At 33.2% G+C, this 27,868-nt stretch overlaps 1 protein-coding gene across 3 annotated transcripts; it reads left to right on the forward strand.

The window, feature by feature from the left end:
• Qvr (glycosylphosphatidylinositol-anchored protein quiver) lies at positions 1–27,795 on the forward strand. Of its 3 annotated transcripts, none has more exons than XM_076767511.1 (6): positions 3–276; positions 7,454–7,703; positions 12,702–12,838; positions 18,527–18,574; positions 18,992–19,138; positions 19,558–27,795. In XM_076767511.1, exons 3-6 carry the CDS (start codon positions 12,814–12,816, stop codon positions 19,812–19,814), a joined length of 477 nt encoding a protein of 158 aa, XP_076623626.1. In that variant the 5' UTR covers positions 3–276; positions 7,454–7,703; positions 12,702–12,813; the 3' UTR covers positions 19,815–27,795. The 3 variants fall into 3 exon arrangements, with proteins under 3 accessions (XP_076623629.1, XP_076623626.1, XP_076623627.1); XM_076767512.1 differs by having other exon boundaries at positions 7,459–7,703; XM_076767514.1 differs by lacking the exon at positions 18,527–18,574 and having other exon boundaries at positions 1–276.
• The last annotated feature ends 73 nt before the right edge of the window (positions 27,796–27,868 follow it).

The following is a 27,868-nucleotide window of genomic DNA, read 5'->3' on the forward strand; positions in this document are numbered from 1 at the left end:
ACGGACCGTGTCGCGACGCTTACCCGCTAGCGTAGTCGCAATCACTGCACCTGTCCGCGCCGCAACGTTGTTCTCTGCCCTACGTGGTATCGTCTACCGCCATGCTTATGGTGCAGTGTTCATGGAATCGGTCAGGAACAGTGAATCGTCGACGATAGTTTCGGTGATCTGGTTTTAGAAAAGTCACAGGGGTTGGAGACCCGTACACCGAAACCTCTTCGTTGCTGAATATTGGTTCCTACGGTCGAGTACCCAGGATATTCCTGTATGAGTTGTGTACGTATCGGCGAGGATGTAATCGACGGTCTCGAGTTTCTTTCCTTCGTATGTTACTTTGTTCAAATAATACGAAACGTTATCGAATCCTGCATGCCGGTATCTAGAGTGTAATTCGTAAATCGAAATGTCATGAGGAGAACGTGTGGGAACGCGATACGTTGAAATCGTGCGTAGCTCGTTTTGTTATGAATCGATCACTTTTGTACTCGTCAGGAATTTTGGTTAAATTGAAATATGTTGTTCTTGCGTAAATAAAGGGGCTTTATGTCACCATTTTACTGTTTTTGAAATCGTCTAAAATATACAGGCTCTCGATGCTGGCAGCTTTTATAGATTTCCATGAAAAGAGTTTCCGCAACAGATGATTTATCTTCGTTGATTTTTTCATGTTTTAATGATTAAGGGTTGTTATTATTAGTCTTCTGTTTTAATCTTAAAGTTATTTTTCTAACGCGTAGGTATTAGGGCAATTCTTATTATGTAAATTTGTCCATTGATTTTGCAAAATTCGAAATTTTCGTATTTCTCGTTCTTTAGTCTTCCGATCGCGTGTTTCTAATTTCCGGAAGTTCAAAAATTGACGTTGGGGCAACCTGACGAGAGCTGCGGTGTTCTACATTTCAAATAGGCGCACCGGCCGGTAAAGTCTAAAATTTCGAATATCCTTCGTACTACAATTTTGTATTTGGGGAAATGGGATTATTAGTGTCTTCAGAATAAACATTTTCCTTGTTTAATAAATAGGTAACGAATTCTCATGTTCTTGATATACACAAATATAATCTATGGAACGGAAAGTTTGTCGGTATATCAAATAACTTAATTATTATATTTCAAACGAAATTTTCTATTCCTTGGACTATTTTTATTGTTACTCAGCATATTAATTTTTTCATTATTTCAATACTACTATTTGACGTTCCATGTAGACAAGACCACTTTCTGAATAAATAGGAAACTGAATAATAACGTGAGATTTTAATTTGGTTTTCTAGATTTGTAAAATGTTCAAATGCATAGTGTTCGGTCACCTAAGCATTTTATTTTGGTTTTCTAGATTTGTAAAATGTTCAAATGCATAGTGTTCGGTCACCTTCGGGAAAAATTTTAATGGGAGATTCTAGAGGCCAAAATAAGAAAAAATCAAGAATACTAAGTTTCGCCTGTAGAACGGCAATCTGCGAACAGCTGCGTACGCGTGGTGGTGGTTCTTATCAGATGAGGTATACAAGTGGACCTTACATCCAATGTATTGTTTCATTGTTTGAATTTTGAATCATTAAAACTCTTCAATTCGTCCAGCAGTTATGATTTTTTAAACATATGCATGAAATTTCGGGGAAACATTTCTGGTCACACAGTATATTTTCGGTAAAGAATTTTTTTTCGAAAGTACGTAGCATTTCCGGGGTATGTCTATTCACCAAAAATGATTGTAATTGACCCTCGCAAACGAAAATAATTTTTCCAGAAAGATTTGACATTTTTTAATTTTGTCGAAAAATTTCACACCTTCTCGAATTTTTTTCTACGAAGTAGGCAGGAATTCGGGGGTATGCCTATTGACTAAAAATGATTGTGATTGACCCTTGCAAACAAAAATAATTTTTTCAGAACGATTTGAAATTTTTTAATTTTGCCGAATAATTTGGACACCTTGTCGATTTTTCTTAAAAATTCGTTTTTCATTTTTAATAATTTTGTTTGACGCTCTACAGAAAAGTTGTGTAATACTTTTTTGTAGGTATCCATGAACTCTACTTCCCTTCAAAATTTCATTGAAATATATTCACTATTGTAGGAGTTATGACCGTTTGAAAATTGGACCAGTTTTAGGGGGTTTTTCTCACTTTACGGTGTCAAGGAACAATTTTTCGAATAGTTTTGGTATTTCTACATATTCTTCGCCAAAATACGCGTTGTTTGCTTTTTGAAACATTAAAATCGTCCAATCCGTTCAGGAATTATGGCATTTTAAAGATTCCCATGAAATTTCAGGGAACCATTTTTGGCCTCAGATTAGATTTTTGGTAAGGAATTTTTTTCTCGAAAATTCGTAGGATTTCGGGGATATGTATAATGACAAAAATTGATAGTAATTGACCCCTGCAAATAAAAATAATTTTTCCAGCATGATTTAAAATTTTTTAATTTAATTTTTTAATAACTTTTTAAGGAAACCTTTAGTCTTATTTTTACTTGTAGAATACACTGCTGAAGTGTGTACGGAAAAATGCGGGACACCCTGTATACGCAGATTTGTATTAATTTAATTAAAAAATAAATATGTTTTCTTTTACATGAAATGTGTTACGTTCACAATAAAAATATTACTTAAAGGTTTGTGGCTAATTTTTGTAATTATTAATGTGATTACTGCTCCAGTGTGTTTTTATATATTTTTTCTGTTTCGTCCAAAAATTGTAAATAGCGATTTCAACGACAGTTTCGTAGTACTCTCTTATTCCAGACAATGAAGCCATTGAAAGCGAACGGAAACCTATAAAAAACCAAGTTTACGATCGGTTGGCACTTTTAAAATTGTATTAGAACCATTAGAAGATACTATAACCTCATCTTCATACCTCAAATTTACATAAACAAATTACTTTAATCTTTAGCTGGCATCCTGACACGTTGATCATGTAAATGAAATCATTTACGACACGTTGTTGTTTTCTAGGGAAATTGATGAATGTGTTAATGAATCAGTTGTGTGGGATACATATATAAAATGAACAATTAATATGTGTGTTAGAAAACATTAATATTATGTTACTAAGAAATTCTTTCAACACTTATAACAATAATTTTGAATCGTTTTAATGGTTGTATGTTCAAAAACTTGAAAATGATGTTACAACATTTCCTCAACAATCTAATTTCAATAATTATGAAAAACATTAAAGAAAACTAACAGAAAGTATGATGGATTTCGTTATTCTTAATATCAGAGAAAAATGACTAAAATAATCTATGAAAATAATAGAAGGGAATATAAGTTAAACTTTTTTCAGTAGAATAAACCATTTTTAAGCAAAAGATTTGTCTAACGAAAACAAATTCGAATTATATCTTTGATAATTACCATCCAAAATTCAAAATAAAATATTTTTATTTATTTTATTTACAAGTAAAATCTGTTAATATTATGCAATCCTTAAAAATTATTAATAAAATGCTGTTGTCAAAATCAGAACGGAACTGTGCACGTTACTTCGAGCAACAGGTGCTTAAATTTTAGTAGCGTATTACTATATGTTTCAATATTGACGTAATATGCTTATGAGAATAGGACTATGTTTAGAAAAAAAGAAATTATCACTCATATCCTCGACAATTTTTCAAATTATAACAAATAGAAATATTCAGTAGTCCGAAAGAGTATTTGTATTTTGTAGTATTCCTAATGATAATGACATCATTAAAAAATTTACAAGTATTAAGGTTCATTTATTATATAAGGGTTTCAAAAACGTCAAGGCAGTCAACCTATTAATTTAAGTTCGATGTATGTTTTAATTCCTCAAGAGAATCCAATATGGAGGTTGAATCTTCGACTAAATCACATTCAAGAGTCATGCTAATATTTACATTATGTAATAAGTGATCCCAGTATACAGGGTGTTCGGCCAACTCCGGAAAAAATTTTAATGGGGAATTCTAGAGGCCAAAATAAGACGAAAATCAAGAATAGCAATTTGTTGATCGAGGCTTCGTTAAAAAGTTATTAACGTTTAAAGTTCCGCCTGTAGAACGGCAATCTGGGAACAGCTGCGTACGCGTGATAGTGGTTCTCATTCACAAAACTGTAAGACTGTCGATACGTCAGTAAGTAGAGTTTCTCATGCTAAATGGGAACCACTATCACGCGCACGCAGCTGTTCGCAGATTGCCGTTATTTAAACGTTAATAACTTTTTAACGAAGCTTCAATCAACAAATTGGTATTCTGGATTTTCGTCTTATTTTAGCTCCTAAAATCTCCCATTAAAATTTTTCTCAGGGGTGTTCGAACACCCTGTATAAAAGATTACTTTAAAAAATGAAAACATACTTTTGCTTTTTGTTGCCAAACACACAAATCTTTAAATTTTATTGAAAGTTCGTGTTAAATACTATTATGTTAATAGATTTCTTCTCACACGATCGTATAAAGTTATTGAAATCTCGTAAAGATTTTTAGCATTAAACGTCAGAGATTTTTAGAATATTTAACGTTTCCTGTCTACAATCTCTTTTCATTCCTCGTATGGCTATATTATTTCAACGGGATTGCCAGCAAAGTTTGTACAGAATGTCTACGTATTATGTAGAGTTGCATGCTTTCTGCGCGTATTTTCCATTATGCATTTCATGTCAGAAGTCCATTTCATCTTCCGTCGTGCAAACATTTATATTCCCGACGACGAGTCGTTTAACCGATCGTCTTGCATATTGTTCTGTCGATCAATTGCTTCGCTACATGGTTGAAATTCGTGATATTATGGGAAATTGTGTTCCACAAAAACACTATAGCAACGCAAATGCAATCAGATCAGAAATTTATTTCAAATCATAATTTAAAAATAATCAATTGAATAATTTCAGCGAAATTTATGTCAAATTGTAATTTAAAAATAATCATTCGAATAATCTGGACGAAATTTATTTTAAATAATAATTTAAAAATAATCACTTTAACTAATGTTAATCGGTATTTTACAAATAATGTATTTCAATTACTCTTTAGTTCTTCATTTGGTCAATTAATAGTAAATTAAAATACTGCTTATTTGTAAAAATAACATGTATTTCTTAATTGAATAAATTATTTTTCCAATTGACATAGAGAAAAAGCATTGAATGGAATAAGTAGTTTCATGTGTAAAAGTTGATTCAGTATTAATCGTCAGTTTACGTTTCATGAATAGTAACGTGTAATAACAATAACAAATACAAACCATAATAGTGAATCGATTGTAAAAAGCGTTCTAAAAAACGTAGCAAGAAGTGTAGCAATAATATAAAGAGAGACAAAGCATACTAAGAACAAATAAATAATAATAAATAACAGTGTCAAATAACAAATAATTTATTTCGTGAAGTGGTAAATAAATCATTCAATTGAAAATACGTTAATTCACTTTTTATATGAAATACTTCTTGAAATATGTTCAATTATGTATGTTTGAAAAGTCTGTTGTATTTGTTGTCTATATTAACTGCAATAAACTTTTATGTATTATCGTTTACATCATTGTTTAGAGCGTGTTTTGTTATGCATGAATAATTTTTATCGAAAATGGTCTGTTTAACAATAATATGACAGTACAGATAATAGCATCTGTATCTTATGGTTGTGAGAGTATTAATTACTACTGAAAATTTATTAATATTTGTTTTAATGACGTTTACTGAGCCATTTCTTTGGAATGTAATAAAAATGTATTTGTTTGAAATTCCTCTGAAAGGAATAATAAAAATACGATCTTGAAAGGTCTCAAGCTGTGATTAGAACAGAGTTAATTAGCTGTTCAAGGTTATTGAGAGGATCCCCATTGTATCGATTGACTATACCAGTGGTTCTCAAATTATATACCGTGGGATATTTTAAATTAGTTTTCAATACGGTCATTCATGTCTCTATAAGTTAATATTTGGATTTAAAATTTGGAAGTTTGTTTAAAACTCAAAATAATTAAAAGCTATTTACGATCTAACATATCACAGAAGCGTTTAACTTTATCGATATTGCGTATAAAAAATGATATTATGGTTAACTTGAGATTGATGAATTAGGTAAAAGTATCAGATGAAATGATTTAATTTTGTTATTATATGCACTAACATTTATGAAATTTTTCAGTTATAATGTTGCATAGTTATTTTACTATCTAGTTATGTTTCTTAATTTTCTTTTGTAATAAGTTGCAGTCTTTGTGCTGTATGATTACTATAACAAATACAATTATTGTATTTTATTTTAAAAAGTTATTATTTACATATGCAATCGGTGTTTAGTGTTTACTTTTAGAAGTAAATGTATTTCCTAAATTATGTTCACTAATACTAGTCTTAAATGAGAACGAATTTCAAAACATTAACCCTAAAGTGGATTATTGGGGCCGCTGCGGCCCTCAGCAAGTTTAAAATAATAATTATTTTATATATGTCAATGTAATTATTTGAAATTTATGTAATCTTCTATTAGTTCATTATTTCTTAAATGCTTTAAAGGAAAGTTGATTTCCATTTACCAATTTGGTAGAAATCAACATTAAGTAAAATAATTCAGTTGAGATTGAGAGTCTATTTAAAGGTTAAATGCTTGTTCCGCTCTGATATCTTTCACACAAAAGTATTTGTTATACATTCCATTATCTTTATAACTTTTACGAGATTGTTACTAATAGATAATGATATATAATATTATGCAATGAATAAATAAATTTAACTCTGAGCTAATCACAGAAGCGTTTTGTATACGAAATCAGTACTACTGACTAATTCATTGTTATTCTTTGTGAACGCAAATTTTCCGACGTACCCAATCTGATTTGCTAATGTTTGTATGCAACCAGAACCTTGTATAGAACGATTCAAGGTCTTAACCTCAAACCTATTTAACAATCAACAGTAAATTTGTTTTAAAAAAATTTAACTTTTCCACAAGCAGAATTCAACTGTTTCTGTTCAACTAAAACAATTTCTCATTTTGGAGAAAATAAAAACGCTCCATCTACGCATAAATATATGGAATATAAAATCGTTTTCTACGATCAGAAAAGTTAAAAGTAAACAAATAACTGTTATATAAGAACCAATTGATAGTTTTAACAGTTTCATTCAAGCCTTGTTCCCAAGTTTATATTACTATAATCCGAGAAATGAGCTAAACGTGTGCTTAAATCCACCCAACGAAAATTTCAGTTACTCGAATGAAAAGTTAGAAGTAGTGCAGATAATTAGTGGACTACTATTACGTAAATTTACCGGATTATACGAATTGCTTGTCTTTCGTTGGGTCCATTTAAATGAAGTTTGCCTGTAAATACGAGCGTCGTTCGAAAAAGAGTGACGCGACTCCCTGTGGAGTTTACGCGTCACTTGAATTCGACTGACATGGCAGCGAATGTGTTCAGACGATTCCGTCGGAGACTTCTATCGAATCTTCTCGCTTGAAATTCTTTCAGGTTAGCCAGTCCCTACGGTCGCGGACGGTGACGTGAAATCGACGGGAGGACGTGCTGTCCAATGCGTGACGCAGAGCGTCGCGGGTAAATGAAATCGCGACGCTGCGACGGAAACCACAGTTCCTCGTAGCAGCGCGTTGAAAGGACCATCTACCTCGCGATTCGTTCAACAGAGTGTCTGAGCGTTCCTTTGGAAACTCGTTGCTGTCACAACGTAAAGGGGCAAGAATCTTCGTCGGTGTCTCGAAAGGTATGAAAACTCGTTTCTTTCGAGAGAAAACAATGTTAACACTTTGCATTCTATTGACGCCGCTGATTACAACACAAATTGAATTTAATGGAATATAATAAATAAGTTTTAAATTATAGGTATTTATACATTTTTGTGATAAGAAGACAATTTTTTTATTTTTAAAGGCACAAAATTGCATTTGGTATTTATAGTTGTTCATATTAATGAAGACTCACGAAGTGTGAAGGGTTAAAAATGGAAGATTTTTTGACAGAAGTTAAATAGGTTTCGAAAATAACTAATATTTAGTTATTAAAGTAACTAATTTTTAGTATTTAGAAAATAACTAATAATAATTAATATTGATCCTATAATTGTTGTTTATTGCTTCTATATTAATTACAGTTCCATGTTATAGATATAATTCTTATATTATTATTTTGATATTTAATAATTCTATTACATTTTTAAACAAAATTTTAATGTGTATATGCAAATAATTTCAAGTATGTAAAGTATATATATTTATGTGGCTCAAGAAAGAAGTTCTTCTCTTATTGATAAAAGATAATATTGAAACATTTTCCAATTTGTTTACTAATTACAAATTTATTTATTATGTGTTATCATCTGAAATTTTATTATAATTCAATTTTATAAGGAACATATTATTATAGTATATTATAAAGGGAGGTAAATAATCTTTCTACGTTCACCTACAATATATAATTGTTTTGGAATCAAATAATATCAGTTCTTCAGAACTAAAACCGAAATCAATATGAAATAAATTTCCAATTTACAACCAATTTGGTCGTTTGCATAATTATTGTAGAATAAAGGGTGTATGAAATTGAATACAGTTCTCACTATAATTTTTCTATAAATAGTAGATATTTTACTTAGATATCATCGTATATTGGTAAAAAGATATTAATTTTAAGTAATCAATATTCTTCTGCGTCCAATAATAGGGACACATAGGTACCTTACAATTTTATTGAGGTTAGAAAATATGATTCAGCTGACACGTCTGGCCATTACTTGCTGTTTCTACTTCTACTGATGGCGAAGTCTCTATTACACTTTCAAACTCGATTTTCTCGAAAACGAAGCTTCATATGAAAAAATGTTATATTCTCTTTTCGACTTATTTTTCTATTAAGAATCGCCTCTCACTCGGTTGTACTACGAATAGTGGAACACTTTGTATATATCCTTCGAAAATGATCTCTTATTTAGTGCTTACTCATCTTCGATCTTAGATTGCATACAATAAATGCACTTATTAAATACACAGATTGTGTGTATACATATACATATGAAAATATATAAAACATATATTTAAAATAACAGATTTTGAAAATACGTGAAAATGAAATTTTGAAAATCAGAGTATCAAAAACATTTTCCAATAAGAAAATAGGTAGCTCGCATACTTTCAAAATCTATTATCCCGAGAACGAAATTTCGTATAAAAAATTGTATTCCATAGGTTCAACTTACTTTCACACGAAGAATCAATTTCTTTTTGATTTCATTAGGAATTATAAAACGCGATGTACATTTTGTTGTAGTTTTATTTAAAGAGTATGCTGAAGAAGTTTGATCGTTTAAGTTCGGAACAGCTTGTATAATACATTCATGTACTGGTGAAGCAAGTGGGCGTGTCGATCGAAGCTGACGTCGCGTCTTGGTTCCATTAATTAATGTTAAAGAACTTGTTCTGACAGGAAGCTCGTTGATAATAATATACGCGACGGTCACGTGGATCAATTTCCATGCAAGTTTTCGAATAAATGACTCTTAATGTAAATAAACTAATAGAAACCTTAGCATAAAGTGCAATTGCAATCCCATTTAATGGATTAGGCGTTTAAAGTCACTTCTATTGTCAAGTACTTCTTCATCCTACAGGCAAACAACACTCTTCGTTTACCAGATCGATGTTATATGACGGAAAACGGTTCGAAACGTCCATTATTGCGAATTACTTGGCATTTAAGTTGCAAATTTTTGCTAAATCAATTCAAAACAAGATACTCTGACGTTTGAACTTTTAATAATGAATAATATCAGGGTTACTACTTTAATTAAATTTTTAATTTAACTTAAATTGTATTTTTTTTTAAGAAGGACATACGTTATTCGTTAATCACTATACATGTATACAGGGTGAGTTGAGACATTACTAATCGAGTCAAGTCATTTATAAAATACAATGAATATAAAAATATAAAAAAAATTATGGATAATGGATCAGTAAATTAAATTCATTTTAATAGTACAAGCATAATAGTCATCTAGAATAAGTGGAAAATTTCGATACAAAATTGGCAAATTTATTTTACAGCTTAACATTAATAAGAAAAGTTAAAATTATGAATACTGAAAGTATTTGTTTTTGAGATACATTCGCGTCGAGTCTTGAGCACGAAATATATAGGGTGTTCGGCTACCCCTGGGAAAAATTGTAATGGGAGATTCTAGAGGCCAAAATCGGACGAAAATCAAGAATACCAATTTCTTGATTGACGCTTCGTAAAAAGTTATTAAAAAATTAAATTCAAAAATTTCAAATCGTTCTGAAAAAATTATTTTTAGTTGCGGGGGTTGATTACAATCATTTTTGGTGAATACACATACCCTCGAAATCCTACGTACTTTCGAGAAAAAAATTCCTTACCGAAAATCTAATCTGCGGCCTGATATGGTTCCCCGAAATTCTATGCGAATCTTTGAAACATCATAACTCCTGAACGGATTGGACGATTTTAATGTTTAAAAAAGCAAACGACGCGTATTTTAGTGTAAAATATGTAGAAATTACAAAAATATTTGAAAAGTTGGTCCTTAACCTCGCAAAATGAGAAAAACCCCATAAAAATGGTCCAATTTTCAAACAGCCATAACTCCTACAATTGTGCATATATTTCAATTAAACTTTTTTCTGGAGTAGAGCTCATGGGTACCTACAAAAAAGTATTAGACAACTTTTCTGTAGGGCGTCAAATGAAATTACTAAAAATCAAAAACGAATTTTTAAGAAAAATCGATAGGGGGTAGGTGTCTAAATTTTTTGACGAAAAAAAAATTTTTCAAATCGTTCTAAAAAAATTATTTTCAGTTGCGGGGGTCAATTACAATCATTTTTGGTGAATAGACATACTCCCGAATTCCTACCCACTTCGTAGAAAAAAATTCGTGAATGTGTGAAATTTTTCGACAAAATTAAAAAATCTCAAATCGTTCTGAAAAAATTATTTTCGGTTGCAGAATTCAGTTAAAATTATTTTTAGTGAATAGACATACCCCTGAAATCCTGCACATTTTTGAGAAAAAAATTAAATACGGGCGAAACTGTAATCGTTAATAACTTTTTAACGAAGCCTCCATCAACAAATTAGTATTCTTGATTTTCGTCTTATTTTGACCTCTAGAATCTCCCATTAAAATTTTTCCCAGGGGTGGTCGAACACCTTGTATATGAGTATTAAAAATTAACGTAAGAAACAGAGCATAATTAAATAGAAATTTATTACACATTTAAGTACACGGAATGTAGCTGGTTAACAACGACAATACCCAATATTTATTGTGAAATTATGCTTTAAACTAAAGCTCATGGTATCTAAGAGGAAAATGGTTGAGCACATATGTTTTATGGCATCTTTCGTACTGAATTTGAACCAGAGAATTTTTAACCCATCATGTATATTTTAAATCACGCAAAATCGAGTTCTTATGTAGTGTTTAAATGCACAATACTAGCCTTACGAATGAGGTGGACGAAGTTATAGTAACGTTGGAAGGGAAAATGCGGCATTTTGTTGGCTCAATTGCTTGCCGCAGTGTTGGTTGCCGCAAGATCGCGTGAAAAACACAATGTATTCTAATCCTGTCACTGTTTCGAGTTACAGTAGGACGTCTTTAGATTGTCTGGACAGGATTAGAAATAACTTGACCCGAATAATCAATAATGATTTTGGGACATGTATACTACTATCTTAATAACTATATTAGAAGTGTTGTTTTAACTATTGCAGGATTTGCAGTTAATGATAAATTTTTACACACGTGAATTCTTAAAATTACATATTATTTATTGTTTCAGAAGTTTGCTTTGAACTTTATAAAATGTACACATGAAAAATTCAATTTGATACACTATTCGTAGATCATGACAAATACGATTTAAATATTTCAGATTTTGTTACACAATTTTGTGTTTCTTGAAGAGAACAAGCGAAATGGCCAAAGCGTAGAGAAAATAACGTGAACCATTTTTACCGAAAATTGCTCTATTAGAATCAGAAAAGTATCATGATTATTCTCTATCATTGTGCTTCAAAATGGTGGCGATTATATAATCTAAGAGAGCAAGACAAAAAATGTTCATTGTAGAAGAATGTGGATAACTCATTTATTTCTATTAATACATTGATCATTAACAACTATAGGTATATTTTTCATGTTCACGAATACTATATGTATATAAAAATATAATTCGAATATGTTAATTTGTCTTTTGTGATGTTTTGTGTTGTATTATTTTACTTGCAAATATAACTTTTGCTCAGTTTGACTAGAGGCCTCTTCTAAATAATTTATTGTATTCGATAAATAACGAAAACAACCTTACATTGAATTCATTTAAGTAAACAAACAACGATTTTTCTCTACTTCAAGAGCAAAAATTTGTATTATTTTAGAGCTCAAAAGATAGATCCATTTTTTAAAATGTTAAACCATTGCTTCACATTGTTAAAAACATTACGAGCAAAATAAAAAAGATATTACTAATTTCAACAGATTCACAAACTTGAAATACACACGTATTTTGCTATGCTATGCAGCGCATAGGTTCATTTGTAATATTGATTTTCTAAAATTGGCGAGTCTATTTCAGCTTTAATTACGTTCAATCGCGCGTAATTAAAAGCGATTTATGAAACAAGCGCAGTATTTATCGGCCTGCAACAGCGTCTGAAAGATTTAATTTTTTTCTTATTGCAGTCGATTGCCTGGCGCGCGAATGCAATTCGCGGCGTGCATTTCTGCTGCAAGGGTGAATTCGTGACACGGCATGAAGTTGGATAAATAGTGAGAAGAAGTCACTACGGGAAACATGGGGACGAATTACTTAATAGTGGGTGAGTTTCGCGAGTAATTGTCCCTTTTATGATACCGTTACGTTTTAACAAATCTTTGGAGTCGATTTATTTTGTTACTCGCGTTTCTGAATCGCTGTTTACCAATAGTGTTTTTGAAGGAATAATTAAATGCATAACCGAACACCAACGTAAAACATTTTTAGGCAGATTTGAACGAAGATACATTCTAACGATTTATATTTTTTGATACGAATTTTCTTCAGACCAATTTGTTTTTAAATTTTCTCTACTTAGAAATATTCGACAAAAATATCAGGTTTTTTAGATGTGATTTAAAAATATAGACAAATATGGACATTTTAAATCGCAATGTTGTCTGACTTGTATAAAAGTATTATTATTACTCAGTGTATAATGATTTATGCTTGCTTAAACATTTGAATATTTCAATCTTTTATAATATGAAAAAATAATATATATTATTAAAAAAATGGGATTAAAACAATAAAATGTTTAAGTAATTATGAATTACTATGCTCTAGATAGTTTAATAAATACTACACTGATAATTAACAAAGCAATACGGTTCAATTTACAGCTTTTACGATTATTTATGAATACACTGAATTATTTGTTTATTATTGAGAATAATAGTGATACTAGTGTATTTATCTTCGATTAAATTATGCTTTACGTAACACTGATAGCGATAGGCTATATAGACGGAAATGTGACAATGCTTAAGAAGTAATATTTATTAGCGACTTAAGAGTAATAGATATTTAAAAAATATTTTCCTTTCTATTGGTCCGCAAGATTTTAGCCTTTCCTCGTAATACTAACTCCATCCGCATACTAAAAATATTAAGTGGACGATAATATATCGCAGAAAAAAAATAGGAATTTAATAACAAATTTTAGTTATGTATTTTATAGAAATTAATTTTTATGTATAGCAAACTTTCCACCAATGCGTGGGATTAATAGATTGCTTTATAATATCATCAAATCTAAAGAGTGGGCGAATAAGTTGATAGTAAACGTTTAATAGACGCAGACGTTAACAGAATAAACAAAAATGTTTACAGAAATTCAAACAGAGACCTCTTTTGATTAGCTAGTTTTCTATAGAGTAATTTGGAAATAGTATTCATATGTTTGCAGCCATTTTCTACATTTTAAAACCAAGGAAAAATCTTAATAAATATAAAACTTTAAGAACTATCACAATGACTAATAAAAATTAATTCAATGTTACATTCCCTGATAATTTCTTACTGCAATGTACTTTCAACATTCAGTGTGTATCGTGTATAGGAAGAATATCTTTAACATTAAAATAATTTAAGAGTATTTTGATTTGTTCTCAAATCCCAAAATGTTTAAATTATTAAAATGAAAGTTCGTTGTATATTACGAACAACAAATACTGAATGAACAATGAATTTAATTGCAAATTTACCATGAAAATACACACTATTTAATAATTAGTACATTGCCATTATTAATAGAAAACTATGCAGTCATGATACCTAAATAGTAGGAACATTATTAAACATTGTAGAATTTGCATACAATCAAAAAGTGACATTTTAAAAGTATGAAAATAATTTATAATTATTTTTAATTTTGTTAATCGTAGTGTACCCTTTAAAAATTTGGTTAAATCAATCAACCCACAATCCGAAATAAAACAATACAAAAATATGAATACAAATTCTGTTAAAGCAATTTCAAACATGACATACAGCTTGAAATTTAAAGAAATATGGAAATAAGTCAAACGAGATAATTTCTTAACCTCGATTGAAATAACACTTGTTCGATATATAGTACAAGTTTGTTATACTAATACATAATATTTAAACAAATATCTTAGACAATAAATACGTTTTAATAAATTTGATATTAAACTGAAATCAAAAACATTGCTTCTTCATTACAAATTGCAAAAAAGTATGCATACTGTCGTAGTTGTATTATAGAGTGGAATCAATTAAAATAGAAAATTTTGTCAACTAATATATTGTTTCACTCCGGTAATGCAATATATTTTCGTCCACTACTGTGTTGTCTAACGGATGTCTAGCGATATATGTAATAAGAAAAGGGAAGAATTTGCAGCATACCCCCACACCGTATCTTTTATGGCTTACTTCTTTCGAGCTAGCTAGAACTTTTCACCCCCCTTGAAGCAATATGTAGATCTATGATTAGTTTGATACGAACGGAACTTGGTTTATCGATTGTGTGGGAGGCGATCGAGCGCACTGTCCGGGGAAAGTGTAGAGAGGAAAACAGCAGAAAACGTAGCGACACAGATTGAACTTACGATTAGCGTGGATAAGGGTAGAAACGTACAAGGTGTCGTTGGTGATAAAAGTGTCATCGTTTCTGGAATTTTTACTTTAATTAAACACCCTTTTCTGACGAGCCAGCAAAATTGGATAATGTGTGAACCAAGATGGTTATCATGAAAGTTAATTTATAGTTATGGAAATTATTAAATTTTGAGATATTTCGAAAACAATTTCCTTTATTGTATCTATGTGAACGATAGAAATAGAAACTTTAACTTTGTTATGAGAATTTAAAGGTTTCTTTTGTTTAGACTATTATCGAATTAACTCTTAGACGACTTCTGAGTCTTGGTTGATTTCATGTGTTTCTATGTTAAATGTAGTTTGGTTTCTCTTGAGTAATTATCTAGAAAAATTATATCATGTATGTTGATAGATATTTTATTCCATTTCTTAGGGAGAAAGCAAGGTCGAGTTTGTGTAAATTAATTGTTAACTAATTCTAGAAGCCAAAATAAGACGAAAATCAAGAATAGCAATTTATTGATTGAGGCTTCGTTAAAAAGTTATTAACGTTTAAAGTCCCGCCTGTAGAACGGCAATCTGCGAACGGCTGCGTACGCGTGATAGTGGTTCTCACTCACAAAACTGTACGACTGTCGATACGTCAGTAAGTAGAGTTTCTCATGCTGAATGAGAACCACTATTATACGCACGTAGCTGTTCGCCGACTGCCGTTCTACAGGCGGAACTTTAAACGTTAATAACTTTTTAACGAGGCCTTCATCAACAAATTGGTATTCTTGATTTTCGTCTTATTTTGGCCTCCAGAATCTCCCATTAAAATTTTTCCCAGGGGTGGCCGAACTCCCTATATACTACATATAGCAGTTAAACACAACATAAGTCATCCTGGGGTTAATAAAAGAAAAATTGTTAGCTTTGAGAATTTGTTATGCATCGTCAATTGCACAGTTACAACATTAAAATATAGCATTGCATCGAGAAATACAAATCAAAAGTAAAACTATACGAATATTAGCTCAAAATAAATTACTTAACCGATTAGTTGTAGGTAATATTCTTATATCGAGCTAGTTTATTGTTTTCTCGGTTCGTCTGTTATTCAAACGAGAAAACGACGGCTATTTTTTGTCGCCAATGACACGCTGTGAATACGAAGCCTCGTTTCGTATTATTATTCCCGTAGATTTCTCGTACGTACGTAAATCATTTTAATAAACGACACGCGTACGATCGCTGCCGCTGTGCACGAGGTACGTACAAACAAGTTTTTAAGATCGCTAAACCCAATCAAAGCTCAAATCAACGACTGCCATTTTCTTATTAACTGCATATTTTCCACACATGCCACGACAAAGAAATGCTGCAAGGTATGAAACATACAATAAAAGGATATTTGTCTCTGGAAACTCGACCTAATCGATAATAATTCCTCTTCGTACGCTTCTAACAATTGTATATGGACGATGTATAAGCAATCGGGTTATATTAACAAACTTTAAATAGAATTCTGAAACTAGGGACTTCCTGCAAACTTTGACGTTGAAAACTTAATTCGAGTAATCCGTTCTTGCGGCAGCTAAAACCAGTACGTGTATCGTATGGGAAAACGTGTTTGCTGCATCGTTACTATTTTATAACTCGAGGAACCGTTAGAGTACGCCACTTGATTAAACTATTGAGCTAGTCTACTTTTGCAACTGTTAATCGAGGTAAATATTGACGAATACGAATTTTAAGAACGAACATTTGCATTCACACGTCACAGTGTCCACGTAGTGAAAATCCAGTGATTCATTTTACAGAATTAAAACAATTTCTATAGATATCAATACATTTAATCGTTCGCACTTTACTTCATTATTTGCAATTTGCATAATTGAGATATCTGGAGATTTAATGCATTTATGGGATATACAAATATGAAAAACGTATGCTAAATGTATGCAGAAGATATGTATGTATGCAAAGGAAAATATTACAATTAAGATAAGAACACTTAATATTGATACTAAATCAATTATCATCACAATTTATTTCATTTATATAATTATTAACTATTTGGTGTAACTATTATGCTTGTTATTCTTAGAGGGCGATATAATTAAAATTTATTCATATTGGCAACTCTATGATCATTATTGGTGATTGAGGTTTCAAAAAGTTATAAACAACTTTACGTACTGAAAAGTTATTTACAACTAAACGTACTGAATTTTTTTTTCGAAAATTCGCAGGATTTGGGGAGTATGTGTATTCACCAAATATGATTATAATCGACTCCTGCGACCGAAAATAATTTTTTTAAGACGATTTGAAAGATTTTTTTTTGCCGAAAAATTTCAGCACCTATCCGAATTTTTTTCTCGAAAGTGGGTAGGAAGTCAGGGGTATGTATATTTATAAAAAATGATTGTAATTGACCTCCGTAACCGAAAATAATTTTTCCAGAATGATTTGAAATTTTTTAATTTAATTTTTTAATAACTTTTTAACGAAGCCTCAGTTAAGAAATTGATATTCTTGATTTTCGTCTATTTTGGCCTGAACAATATACCAAGAAGAAAATTTCATATATGTATAAATGTTAAAAATGCAATTATTATGTTATTGTGTGATATATATTTTACATGTTTAAAAATCCATTACAATGAAAAATTCCTAATACATATTAAATGTTAAATACCGTAAACTTGAATTACCAAATATTTCTATTTTCTGCAATATAATATGGACTATCAAATTGAATTGGTAATCAAATACTCAAATTGGAGATTTGTTCTTAAGAATGTAAATATAAAGGAAATGAATATTTCTATAAAAGAAAAACACAGATATTGTTTGTACTTCATACTCTACCTTCTCATAATATAATTTAGATAAAATATGTTGATTACGATATTTACTATATTAATTCGAAAAATATATTCTGCATACATTCGTACGTTCCCCATATTATTCTGAACGTAAATGCATAAAATCTGCGATCTAGCGATAAAATAGAATGACAGAGTTCGTAATTGGAGACAAGGTTTAACCAAACGTACGCTTTCAGGTAGGTAGAAAACAAAAATAATAAAAAATAAGCACCTAAAAAGAAAAAAACTCATTGATCGAATTATCTTCGTATTTGTTAATCAAATCTTGCCGGATGATAATGGATCGATAAAATATTTGGATACACAGTTATCCCAATGTTTTGAGTCGCGACGATAGCTAGATGTAACTTGAACGATGAATAGAATCGTTGGCATAACGAAGGCAGTAGCAGTAGGAACAACTAGTGGTAGTCCTAGCAATGTGCACCCATTTTTGTTGTTTCATAATTATCGTTTCGTAGCCATCAGCAGATCACCTGTCATGGTTATTATCGTCTAAAACAGTGACCGATGTTTCGTTTCAGCGGCAATTGTACTCGCGGTTGCCACCGTCTGTCGCGCGGAGTGCCAGAGTGAGTGATCAAGCCAGTTTCTCTTCAGTGTCCTTGTTGTCAACGTTATTCCGCAGGACTTGCATCTACAGATTCAACTCAATTTATTTCTTAACTTCGCGAGAGAACTGCTTTTCCATTTTTTTTTTTTGTTATTTTCAGCGATTCCGTCGCATCAGCTTGACCGATGCAGTAACTTTACACCTTGCTCGACATTCAACTTTTTTTATTGTTTACAATTTTTTTTTCTACGTTTTTGCATCGCAATTTTTATTTTCAATTTTTTGCTAAACATACGATCGTTGAGGATTTTTATATTTTCATTGAACGTAAGAGTACAGCGTCGAAGTGCATATAAACGTTTTGCAATTTTTCCATCATTCTTTTATCCCTCGAAACGGAATGAACGCTTCCCTTCATCGTGATCGTATTTTGCAGCTCGCTCCGTTTACTGCTACGAATGCGATTCGTGGACGGATCTCAGGTGTAAAGATCCTTTCAACTACACAGCGCTTCCCAGGGATCAGCCGCCATTGATGACCTGCAATGGTTGCTGCGTGAAAATGGTTCGCAACGCAAAGTCACGTGAGTACCATTTTGTAGCTTTTGGAACATAAAAAATAATAGAACGTGAGCTTATTAGTGTGTGTGTTTTTTATTATTATCGTTTCTTGATTTTCGTCTTATTTTGGCCTCTAGAATCTCCCATTACAATTTTTCCCAGATGTGGCCGAACACCTTGTATATTTGAACATAATTTGATATAGTTTGGTTAGTCTAATATGGTTTAGAGCGAGTTTTGAAATGAGTATACCACATTTTTGGCTAATTACTTTTTTTTAAGTTTAGGAGTAGGATTACATCGGTATTTGAATATTTTTGTGACCAACACTATGTGACCTCAGAAACACGTAGTATTAGTTTTGTCCCACCCTTTCCACCATCCTGTATAGTGCAAATGGACTTTAGTATTCTCTCTGATAATGGTAATTGTTTGTTCGCAGCGTACGAGAGCGTGAGGCGGACTTGCACTTCGCAGCTACAGATAAACTTATTCATGGTGGACCACGTGTGCATGATGGAAAGTACCGGCACTGGTCACATGTGCTTCTGTGAGGAGGATATGTGCAATCGTGTCTCCCCGACCTCGTGTTCGAATCCCGTACTCCTGCTGATCCTGTCGACCATCCTTGTACTACGCTCGGTCATCTTAGGGGTCCCAGCTTGCTTAGTAGAACGTTGCAATGGTCACGTCGTATAACACTGATTTTACTCGATTCACCCGTGGTGGTTCCGGTTCATATCCTCGTAGACCATTAGTTCTAGTCGGCGTCACGAACCCCACGTCGGGACGAGCGATCCTGTACAGTCATGTACTACCTCGGATAACTGAACTCTTTATTTGTTTCCAACGATGATGCGAAACGAGAGGTAAGATATACGTGTTTCACGGAAGGGAAGAGAATCGTTCGATTCGTCGATCAACAAACATGGAGGACAACGGTTCGCGATCGGGTCACGCATTGGATAATAAATCGATCACCGAACAGACCAAGACGTTTTCGACGTTTCTCTTCTTCTCTTTCTGAAGATTATTGCACTCTGTAATCGCTCATCCCGATCCTTTTCTTCGGCATAGAGATAGAGACCAGTAGCGAGAGATCTCGAGCGTGTTCTGTGTAGACAAATCATTCGACACTCTATCACTCTCACAATTTTATCGCGAGCTCTTATTTTTGGTTGATGGCTCCTCGAGAGAGAGCACACCTGTTCGCATCGCTGCAACGAGTTTGTGATACGTGCACTAAGAGAGAATTTCAGTTTATCCCGGCGAATGTGCATTCAAGGTATGAAATTCTCGATCTATGATCTATCTTGCACGACGTTTACCAAGCATTTTGAACGATTTGAATATCTCTTATCGAAGGGATTCCGTGAATCAGGAAGTTTCTTTAAATTGAAAGTCGCGTATTAGTCAAACGGGGAAAAGCTGTCGATCTTTCACTGTCAGAAAGTTACGCTTTAAATGGTAAAATTTAGATGTAAATTTGAGATTTATTTTCGTTTATTTTTTTGGAGGAATTTGACTGCATGACTGTGAGTTTTTTAATCAATATTGTTTATTTTTTTTTTCGTATTACTTCTTTTGTATTCAATGCATCTTCTCTTTCCACCGTCATGCATTATCGGAAAGTTTAAGCATCGTTTTCTAATTTTCATAAGCATTTTGATAATCATTTAGACTTTAGCGTCGCTGAATGGAAATGCTCTCGATACCTAGAAAGAAAAAAATAGAATTAACATCGTGCTCATCTTTTGGAATGTTTTTTATTAAAGTTCTTACTTGCTTGTTGTCATCTGTGTTCGATGCCAGGTTCGCCATGTTTCTAAGCAAAGATAGATCACAAAAATACGTAACGTAGGTATACATACTATTTGCAACGTCGTTCGATCATTGCAAGATTTAGGAATTAAATGTGTTATAGTTGGTATTACGTCACACATTTACAGCTTTCCCACCGTGCACGTTTTGCACTGGTGGCGATGAACTTTTTCGAGAAAAATCCTGAAGTGACGAAGGATAATTGAGACGCAGAGAAATACAATAAAAAATTGCTACAATAACAAATCGTTGTTTCGATGCATAGAAGTCGACTATCGGGTATTTTTCACGCGATTTGAAAAGTTTGATACGCGATGTTTTTACTGAGACTATTCTATTGCTTTCAATACACTAAGGGCGTAGAAATTGTTTCAATAATAGAAATTTTGCAAATACAGCGGATCTTGGATAGCTGCGAAGAAGCATAGTTAATTTTCAGTTCCCAGAAAGGCACAAACTAATAATTCATAAATATACCAATAATAATAAATAAGAATAACACAATGTGAAAATTTATTTTTTATTTTTTGTTAACGGGACCTTTACTTGTGAGGTTTCTCTGATTGAAATAAGACCAAACATGATATAACTATGATCATATTTGCGTATTTAATGAGTAACAATAACTCGTTTTTTTTGGCACTCACGAACACGATTTTATACTCCATTAGAAATAGGTTAAAAGCAAATTATATCGTGTTTGGTCTTATTTTAATTGGAAAGCTCTGACAAATACATTGATAAAAGTTTTATTTAAAAAAACATAAAACTAAAATTATGTACTATATATGAATTACTTCACCGATATTCGAGCTCAGGTCAGGGTAGTTCCCGGTGTATCAAAAGGAGTTTCCTCTCAGTAGTAGGGATGACTATCGTTCCCTTATTCAATCGAAAATGACTCGCAATTATCCAAGCATTGCTGTACTTGTGTACTAAATTAAATGTAATTGAAATACTAGATGAATTCTAGAATATTGGCAAGTATTATAAGTATAAATATTGGCAAGTATATTCTAAAGGATGAAACGTAAAATTATCGTAATTCTCTTCGATCAAGGCCCATTTAAAAATAAGTATCAAAACGCACAATGTTCGACGACTATGCGCATAATTTGACTATCGTTGGATCGGCTTTTTGCCATTTCTGATTATTCTCTGTATCTCGTTAAACGTTCGTCTCACTACTGTTGTACTTTCTTCACTGTTTGTTCTTCGTCACTGAAACGTCGCCATAAATTTTACTCATTCGCCATTATAACGAGTCACCGGTGTGTCGTGCCTCATGCACCATAAGAAAGCGAAACGGGAATGGCCCATGGTACCAGCGTGCTTAAGGTAGTCCACGGTCATGGTCTTGGCATGCCCATCCGACAGCGACGTCATCAAATGCAGCGACAACAGCCGACGAGCATCATCGACAGCAACATTTTCCTGTTCTACGTGTCTCGAGTTTGCCCACGCGCGTGCCTTCACAGTGATCTTTGAGTTCGAAATGAAAATAAATAATAGAGACGAAATCAAGTACAGTATGAGTTCTACTAACCAAGATACGCTTCATGAGATTCAAATTAGGGATACTTGTAAAAAAATTGAAACTTCTCAATGATTCGTGTATTAATACTCTGTGCATTGCTCGAGTATCTTTATATCCGTTCCATTCGAGTAGCCAGATATGGATAAATTAATTAGTATCGATTTAATTATTCGAAAATTTCTAATTTGAACACTGCTCGTGAAAAATAGTGTTTCTTTGTATTTGGAGAGTATGTTGTCTATGAGACCTGGTTTTGAGTAAAGCAATAAAAAAGTAACATCGTTCGATCATGTGCCAATAAAGAAATGCATAACATTTGAATTAAACAAACAACAAATTTGCACCGATCAAATAAAGTTAAATCAGGATTAGCAAGACGAACAGGATTCGATTCTGCTTAGAAATTTTGTTTGAAATCTATCTCATTTAGATTTGAATGTACTCGGAAGCACTACTATAATGTCTCGAAATTGTTTTAATTTAACTGATCGGAATTTAAATCTGCTCGCGAGGTACTTGATACCATCGTTAATAACGAAGCGTCGTTTAAAAGTGTGAACTTTAGTCTTGTTTGAATGAAACGAAATAGAATCGATGGAATTAATTTACTCAAAGTGAATTTATTGAAGGCACGGGCGTGCAAATGTGTACCACGGTAGTGTTAGCGAGTTCTACAATCACGTATTTAGGTGTGTGCTCACACGTAGAAAGGAGCGAATTCGAATGCATGGATTGTAGCACCCTGGGTATAATGTGTTGAAAGTCACGACAGAGGAGAAGCTACGACACCTTGGATCTGCTGTTTTGGCTAGTAATTATATGAAATCATTTCGTTATTCGGTACACAATAACTCAATACCCAAAACGCAAGAGGACCAACGAGGTCATTCAATCTACTCTGTTCTCCGACGTTCAAGTGCAGCCAACACCTTGCATGACACTTGCATGAATCTGTTATTAGTAATTTTGCGACAAATAAGAAATTCCATGTCCGCAGCCTATGCCTCGAGCGGGAACAGGCTTCCGACCAGATCCTAAAGTAAATAAAAATTTCCTAATCTTTGAAACTTCGATCGAGGTGTCAAATGTTTGAGAACGTTCGAAAATATTTTTCGACACGTTTGATTAAAAATATGAAAGTTGAACGTCTCGCGGAAGTCTGTGCCGCTAGTGGCTCGGTTGGAAAACAGCAGCCCGAACACGAAACCCTCCACCCCGACGAATGCAACGCGAGGCAGATCGAAATTTAAAACAAAGCACAACGTGGGCCTTCAGCTTCGAACGTGCCACGCGAATCGCGCGTCAAACAGGTTCGCAGCGCAAGAAGAGGGCTTCAGGCTTCGAAGCGCGTACGCCGGAATCTCTTTCTCTCTCTCTCGACACGCAAAACGAGGAACTCGATCGCAGAAAGCGACGTCGACTCGCTCGATAGTACTCGTCAATTCGAGCTTTCGATCACGCAATTGATTGAGGATCCGGCTGGCACGGCCAAGTTGAACGCGCATGTCCTCACAGAAAGGCTTCTCGAGCGGAGCCTCTTGCCAAACAAGCGCCGGTGTTCGCTACTCAAAACCGAGCTAACCGGTGTTTCTCTGGCAAGCCATGCGGCTCGTGTCGCGTCATTTGTTCATTGTCGCACGCGCGGCTGCGAGGCTACTTTTCTCGAATTTACATTATTGTTCTACTTTCTGTCTGTCGTCCCCTAATATCCCCGGTTTGTCGTTGCTCCGCGTGCCCTCGCGCCTTTGAACGAAAGATCCGAAATATCTTTGGACACCACGCGTATTGCGTCTTTAGCGATGGGACTGTACGACGCAAGGAGTAATGTCTTGGATATTGGCTGACGTTCGAAGGGGCTAGATCTACCATCGTGTTCCTTATTTTCATATAAACCGGCGAATTTCCAAGGCATCGCTGTGCCTCCAAATAGAGGCGAAAAGAGTAGGGGAGAAGGATCATAAAAACTTAACCCTTCGAGTATGACGTACCAATCCATAAACCTTGGTTACTGTGTATTTCTATGTTTAGAAATTAAATTTGATCAGCCAAAGATTGTGTAGGAGATGTCGAATCTGTTTCCTCACAACGCCATTACACACTACCGGCCACTCTACCGGGATTCTCCCTCATATTCCCCGTTCCAACGCTACCAACTACAACCAGTAAAAATAACTACACATTCACACCCCTAATTTTTACTGATTTTCAGTCTCTAAAATTTTCCTTACATTATTTAACTAACTCAGTCTACTTAGAGGTTTCGTCAAACAGTCGGCCGTCATTTTATTTCCCGGTATATGCAATACCTCTAAATTTTCCTTAATTACAGTTTCCTTTATATAATGATATTTTCTATTTAATAAATACGTCATCGAAATAGTCCCATCACTACTTACATCCGCGCAGGCAAAATGATAAAAGTAACCGAAAACACCCGAAGATATTCAATTTCTGGAAGCTATTTTGTATTTTATACGAAACTTGTTTCTTCGATCAGACACATTCTGTCGATCTATTACAAAATTAAAATTGTTTTTAAGTATAGCAGGTGGAACAGGAACGCTGCAACGGCATTACCGAATCAGCATGTGACACGAGTGAATCTCATTTTTGAGTCTGGCCTCGCAGCTGGAAAGAATCCACATATTGCTACCGATACGAGTACCATGCGAAGTAATAGCGAATGTGCTAAGACGAATCTCAAGCAGATCGATCGAATATGATTTGGATTTGATGCCATAAAAAATACTAGCTATTATTCCTCTATATAAGACGTTTTATTCCTTCATGTCTAAATAAACGTTTAAAAAATTAATGAGATTCGATCCGCTCGTCCCGATCGAAACTGCTTTGGATCGACAATCGATACTTTATTTGTCCGCCTCTATACACGAAAACTCATATTCAGGTGCTTGTATAAGGATCGAGAAGATCATTATCGATGTACACTTTATCTGTTACGAAATCGATGTTTACGCGCGTCGACGTGTCAAACTTATATCGACATGCTCTACACTTTTATCTCGATGTTGACGAACATTGCGCATACTGAATGGTATGATCAATATTTTACGATGCAAGTGTCTAAAGAATCTCTCTGTCTTTACGTGTCAGTGTGTACCGATTGTATGTCGTTACCCCGAAATGTTAATTTTCTGGCCTCTTAATCTTCGTTAATGTTATTGTGATTAATTTCTAAGAGGATTTTAGAGTAATCCGTTGGCATGAGGCGATGTTTAAATGGTAAAGTAGCGTTATTAAGCAGCACGTGATTTCGTTGTGCCCCCGTTTTGCTCAGAATTTTTCAAAATGAGATTGCTTATGATTTAGAGGTATATTTATTATTTAAAACGACAAAGAGGAAGGATAGATCTCTAGTTTGTAAGAATACGCTGAACCGTGTCGCGTGTTTCAGTTGTTTATTTAACCGTTTGCGTGCTTTAATTAAGATCGTTGTATTAAATATTACCCGGTTAGTAACACAATAGTCAACAGGAAGGCTTGTTCGTAGAAAAAGACGATTACGTTGATTTTTTTTTAAAGCTTTTCTCTCGAAATATCTAGCGTTTAAGCTTTTTAGTATTTCACTACGTTACACGCGTTAAAATAGTTAATCCAAATTATTGTCTGTCGGAGCATTTGGTCGACGAAGTGCGCGTTATTTTTATCAGCGACGTCGCGGCTTTTGCAGTTACGGGGGAGTTAAAATCGCAAGTGATAGAGTGAAGTAAGTTTTCGTAATTTCCATATCGTTGCCTCTGCGGAGTTGATAATTTTCAGATAATAAAATAATAGGATTATCGAGGCCGTCATTAAAAGTAGTTAAGAGCCGTTTAACGATAAGCGTAGTAGCGAGAGCCGAATGAAAAATCGGTAACGAACCGAGCGTCCAGCATTTTATAAAAGCTCAGCGTGTCCATCGAGACGAATGCTGTTGATAAATATTTATTTGCCACTTATTAATTTCTTACCAGGATTAGTACGATAGCGATACGAGGTTACGGAGACTAGTCTTAAGCAGTGCTTAGCTATGAAAAGAAAACAAAAAACAGCGGCAATTGAACGCGCAACGTCGATGTTCAGAAACGTAGCGTTAAGGAATTTAATATAATTTGGTAGAAATACCGTGGTGAAATTTTTATCATCGCCAAAATTTTTAAACGTCGCCAAAAAATTGCATTTCGTGCCATTTTAGGAAAATTATACTCTGGTCTAGTAATGGAGCACATATAGGGCGCTACTGTTCAAATCCTGAAATAAACTCGGAACGTAAAAGTCCAAAAGAATGTAAAAATTTCATTGGTTTTTAGAAATTTGCATAAAGAACACGGTATACTGCCCACGTGAATTTTCTAGAGCGCTGAAAGTGCCATTTAAGGATCGCGTTAAAAGTTGAAAGTTGCGGTTGCAGATGTTGAAGTAATAAGGTTGTTGAACGTGCAGGATAAACGTGTTCAGAATCAGGGACAAGCGAATTATAAGGGCATGTTGTAATTTAATGATTGTTAATACTATTTAAAATGGTGTAACAAGTTGCGAGCCTACGTTGTACGATCGCAATTTATTTGTTAACGCGAATATAATACACTATCAGACGCAAAAGTGATAATTTGTTGACCTACCTCAATGCAAATATACATATATGTGTACGTGTACGTTTCTCCCTCCTTTCTGTGTCATTACGAACACCATGCGGATAAATTGAAACGATATTCTCGTCGCGCGAACGACTATTTTAAGAAGAAAGAATTGTTAACGACTTCAATCGTATGCTTTAGAAGATACTGCGTTTGGAATAAGTTTTTTCAGATACCGAAGGCGACGATGAACGAAAGCCTAGATCGGCCTTGACGATTTGCAATAAAGTTTACATATCGTTGGATCTACTTTCTTGTGTTTTTCTTAGATAAATATACTTGGCTATAGGTGTTAGAAACTGTAAGGAATAATTCTATATGGCAAAATTAGATCTAATATCAAGAATTACGAAATTGAATAACAAACAAAAATTTTCGAGAAAATTCCTTCTACGGAAGAAAATATATACTTATATGTTAATTCCTGCTAATCACATTTTGACTATAAATAAAATATTTACAATTGTGTTTACATATTTACGTATGTACGCATATGTGTATGTCTGTTAACACGATTGCGTCTAAACGGCTAAATGAATTTCAATGAAACAGTATATTTTAAGTATATTTAATATTTATATCTATAATATATATAATTTAATATTAATTATATTTAATTTAAATATATTTAAGTTTTATATTCTCATCTCAAAAGAATAAATTTTGAATAAAATCGATCCATGAATGATACTCATTTGTTCTTGTAATTTTTAGTTTTCCTCATACATATTCGTTACCCATAAATGTTTAAACTCATG

The sequence above is a fragment of the Colletes latitarsis genome, chromosome 6, assembly GCF_051014445.1.
Source record: "Colletes latitarsis isolate SP2378_abdomen chromosome 6, iyColLati1, whole genome shotgun sequence".
Classification (NCBI taxonomy): domain Eukaryota; kingdom Metazoa; phylum Arthropoda; class Insecta; order Hymenoptera; family Colletidae; genus Colletes; species Colletes latitarsis.